Here is a 4,610-nt window from a genome sequence, read left to right as displayed (position 1 = left end):
CACTTAAGCCCACAAGTTTGAGGTTGCTGTGAGCTGTGATGCTACATCACTCTATCAAGGGTGACCTAGTGAGACTTCTGTCTCAAGAAAAAAAAACTTTTATGACATTAAATGATAGGTGCCAGTTTTACCTCCATTTGGTAGCAGATCCCATAGTTTAAAATGAGGGATTTTATTTTGTTTTGCTTTGTTTTATTTTTAAAGAGATGGGGGTGTTCAGTCTTGCAGGCTGGAGTTCAGTGGTGCAATCACAGCTCCCTGTAACCTGGGCTCAGTCAGTCTTCTTGCCTCAGTCTTCTGACCTGAGTACCTGGGACACCACTACCTTTTTTTTTTTGGAAATGAAATCTCGCTATATTGCTTGGGCTGGTCTTGAACTCCTGACCTCAAGCAGTTGTTCACCTCAGCCTCCTGAGTAGCTGGTAGCTGGGATAGTGTAGTCATCAGGCCCAGCCCACTCTTCCCATTTTGGTGTTTTTTTCTTGCAGCTTTTTTTTTTTAATTAATTAAGAGATGGAGTCTTGCTGTGTTGTGTAGGCAGTCTTGAACTTCAAGGCATTCTCCCACATTATTAGCCTTTGCAGTAGCTGCAACTGTAGTCACATGCCACTACACCTGGCACATTGGCAATTTTTTAATGAAGAGACATTAGCGAAAAGGATACTTTCATTTATATCTAAATCTTGTTTCTTTTCTCTTCCTTTAATGTAGGCCAGAAGCCTGTCCTAGATGTTCATGCAGAACTAGACAGAATTACACGAAAACCAGTTACAGTTTCTCCTACAACACCTACATCTCCTACGGAAGGAGAAGCTTCTTGAAGATACCAAATAAAGCCATTTATTCAGTTTTCTGGGATAATGTAAACTTGCCTCTGCCTTTTCCTTCAAAAATGGAATTAGGGAGCTGGAGTGCTTTTTCAGATGGACTAAATTTTTGTCTTTTGTGTGTGTGTATGGTTGTCCATTTTTATAAAAGGAGCTAAAGAGAAGAAAAATTATTCCACATTATGTAGCATTGCCATTTTGCAGAAGGAAGTAATTTTGGGTTTTGAAAACTTCAAAATTTACAGATCTGAAATACAACCATGTGATCATATTCTAAAAGCTGTTTAAAATATGTAGGAGGGTTTAGGGAAGGACAGAAAATATGTAATTTGGGCGTTTGGCTGTTTTGGAAGTCCAGGCTTATTTTAGTTAAGACTATTAAAATCACTTTTTAAAAAAATTATTTGTTTTGCTAAAAAGAAAATGATCAGTTGTCAGATTTTGCACACCAACACACATGTGCCACTGCACGTAGGCTGGGAAGACTATCAGATAGTATTTGATACACTAGTCGTCATTTCAATCACTGATCCTGTAAGTTGTCATCAAAATATGATTTAGAAATATTGGCCAAGGTGTTTATTTAATAGAGAGGAAAAGAAAGCACACTGTCTAAACATGTAAAAGAAAACTGCAGAGGTTATCAAAATGTAAAGAAGAGGTAACAGTCTTTGGATTTGTCTATACATATATATATATGGCTTTGCCTTAATATCCCCCCTTTTTTTGTTTGTGACTTTCAACTGTTATCAGTTAATAAAGTATTTATTCTCTGCATTCAGGTTCAAATAACTTGTTGCATTCTCTTATATTTAAATTTGTATTTGTCAGCTAATAAGACTAGTTAGTATAGTCATCCCTTGGTATCTGTGGGGACTGGGTTCCACGACCTCCCTTGGGTACCAAAATCCAAGGATGCTCAAGTCTCTGATATAAAGTGGTATCATATTTGCATATCCTATGCTCATCCTCCTGTATATGTTAAATCACCTTTAGATTACTTATCATACCTAGTTCAACGTAAATGCTATATAAATAGTTACACTATATCATTGAAGAGAAAATGATAAGATGTCTGTATATGTTCACTATGGATGAATTTTTTTTTTCCAAATAGTTTCATTCTGCAGTTGGTTGATTCCTCAAATATGAAGCCCATGAATACAGAGGGAGGACTGTAGTTTGAAATGTTGGACTTAATAGAATTCCTAAGCATTCTGATCATGTTTCTAAAAGACATATGTACGTTAAGATTCACTGTCCTGTAAGTTTCCTTAATTTGGGAGTTTGCCTCGTTCAGTACATCTTACCCACAGGCATGTCTTGAACTGTAAAATCTTACATCAACATTCATAACAGATACAAATATAGCCATTTATCATCATTTAATGGCAAGAAGCTATTTTAAAAGCTTGGCAAATGTACTAAAACACTGCTAACTCCACATGTAGTAACACTTGTTACTAATTCTACCTTTTCAGTACTCAGCTTTCAATGTGTCATAAGAACACATTGGTCTTTTTATTGATGTCATCTAAAGAATACATCTATGTTTGACCTATTGAGTCATTTCAGATAGTTGAGAAAAAATGGCTACTGTCCCTTAAATTGGTCTTTGTTAACTGCTTTAAAAATACATGTTCCAAAGTTTTTTTCAACAGAGTATTTGAAGATAATACCTGTATTATCTAGCACAGTCTTTTCATTAAAACTTTAAAATCTATTGTAATAGTATTGACATCTTATAATTTAATGTCAAAAATGTGAAAGGGAAGGGTGGTGTGGCGCCTGTGGCTCAAAGGAGTAGGGCGCCGGCCCCATCTATGGGAGGTGGCAGGTTCAAACCCAGCCCTAGCCAAAAACTGCAAAAAAAAAAAAAAAAAAGAGGGTAATAATTTGTTTCCGTATGGGAAAAAGAGACAAAAAAATTAATTTATAAAAACTCGGTTTGATAAGATCTTTGAGATAAAAAATGCCATTGACAAAATCTTTCATACACAAAGGGTTCTGCAATTATGACAGGGCAGATTTTCTGTAAATTAGTATTTGATGAAATAAGTGGAACTAATGAAAAAAAAAGCACAGACTGTATCATGGTATATTTTGATATATCTGCTACTGTGTTTGCATGCATACACCAACTGTTCTGTGTGTGGAACATCGAACATGTACTAGAAAAATCCTTGGAATTGAGTTGTTACCTGAAATTAAATTGTATACTATGTGGGATTTAGTTTTAACTATGGCCTACCATTTACCATGTTTAAACTTTGAACCTATTTTTGTACCAATCTTTTCAAGGAATTTGTTTTAAAAATGTTTTAAGCTAACTTTTTTCCAAAAATCTCCTTTGAATAGATTTTTTCCCAAAATCCTTCAGCAACTTTTTATTGAAGTATACAATACAGAAAAATGTGCAAGTTACATGTGTACAGTTTGATATATCACAGTGACCACATATAACCAGCATCCCCAGAAGCTTCCAATTAGCCTCTTCGATCAGTAATCCCAGGCACTGTCACAGCCATACTTAGAAATCTGTAGATAAGTTGTGCTGGTTTTCAAGCTTTGCGAGCAAAATCTTAACAAGTTTATATTCTTTTTGTGCCAGGCATCTTTCAATATAGCACTGTGGTTTATCCATTTTTTGCAGGTAGTAATCGTAACTCTCACTGTAGCATGAAATTCCATTGTTCAAATATAATATAGCTAGTGGGCCAGGTGTGATGGCTTATGCCTATAATCTGAGTGTTTTGGGAGGCCAAAGCAGGAGGATTATGTGAGACCAGGAGTTTGAGAACAGCCTAGGCAATTTGCAAGTTCCCCTCTCTACAAAACCCATTTTTTATGTTTTGAGACAGTCTGTTTCCTTGGGTAGACTGCTAGGGTGTTGTGATAGCTCACAATCTTGAACTCTGGATCAAGTGATCCACTTGTCTCAGCCTCCTGAGTAGCTGGGACCATAGACCTTGCTAGTTTTTCTATTCATCACTTGCTTAGGCTGGTCTTGAACTTCGAGCTCAATCAATCTACTTGCCTCAGCTTCCCAGAGGGCCAGGATTACAGGCTTGAGCCATAGTACCTGGCAAAAAAAATTTTTAATAGTCATAGGCTGGGTGCAGTGGCTCACTCCTGTAATCCTAGCACTCTGGGAGGCCTAGGCTGGAGTATCACTTGAGTTCAGGAGTTTGAGACCAGCCTGAGCAAGAGGAAGATCCCATCTCTACTAAAAATAGAAAAATTAGCCAAGCACAGTGTGAGCTCCTGTAGTCCCAGCTACTCTGGAGGCTTAGGTAAGAGGATCCCTTAAACCCTGGCATTTGGCTCGGCGCCTGTGGCTCAAGTGGCTAAGGCGCCAGCCACGTACACCTAAGGTGGCGGGTTTGAATCCAGCAACCAAAAAATAACTAGGTGTTGCGGTGGGTACCTGTAGTCCCAGCTACTTGGGAGGCAGAGGCAGGAGACTTGCTTGAGCCCAGGAGTTGGAGGTAGGGGGACAGCTTGAGGCTCTGTCTCAAAAAAAAAAACAAAAAACACCTGGCATTTGAGGTTGCTATGCTGACACCATGGCACTCCAGCATGGAGAGTGAGACGGTCACCAAAAAGGCCTGGTCTAAGTGCAGTGGTGTTTACAACTTAACTGATCACAACCCGGTACAGATTATTCCTTTGGTCCTTCTCTACTCCCACTGCTTCACTTAACTAGCCATTACAAAAAAAAAAAAAAAAAAAACAAGAAAAGGTCCATAAGTGCAGTGGTGTTTACAACTTAACTGATCACAA

The 4,610-nt window shown here is 38.0% G+C and overlaps 1 protein-coding gene across 1 annotated transcript in view; it reads left to right on the top strand.

Annotated features, from left to right (window-relative positions):
• Positions 1-867, top strand: part of DYNC1LI1 (dynein cytoplasmic 1 light intermediate chain 1) — a 43,978-nt gene extending 43,111 nt beyond the window's left edge. The window contains exon 11 of the mRNA XM_023513116.1: positions 702-867. Within this exon, the coding sequence (XP_023368884.1) occupies positions 702-821 (120 nt within the window). The 3' untranslated portion in view covers positions 822-867. The remainder of the gene's footprint in view (positions 1-701) is intronic.
• Positions 868-4,610: the final 3,743 nt, after the last annotated feature.

The sequence above is a fragment of the Otolemur garnettii genome, unplaced genomic scaffold (assembly GCF_000181295.1).
Source record: "Otolemur garnettii isolate 467f Iridium unplaced genomic scaffold, OtoGar3 scaffold00002, whole genome shotgun sequence".
Taxonomy (NCBI): Eukaryota; Metazoa; Chordata; class Mammalia; order Primates; family Galagidae; genus Otolemur; species Otolemur garnettii.
Note: the sequence above shows the minus strand (reverse complement) of the source record. Positions and strands in the feature narration are given on the sequence as shown.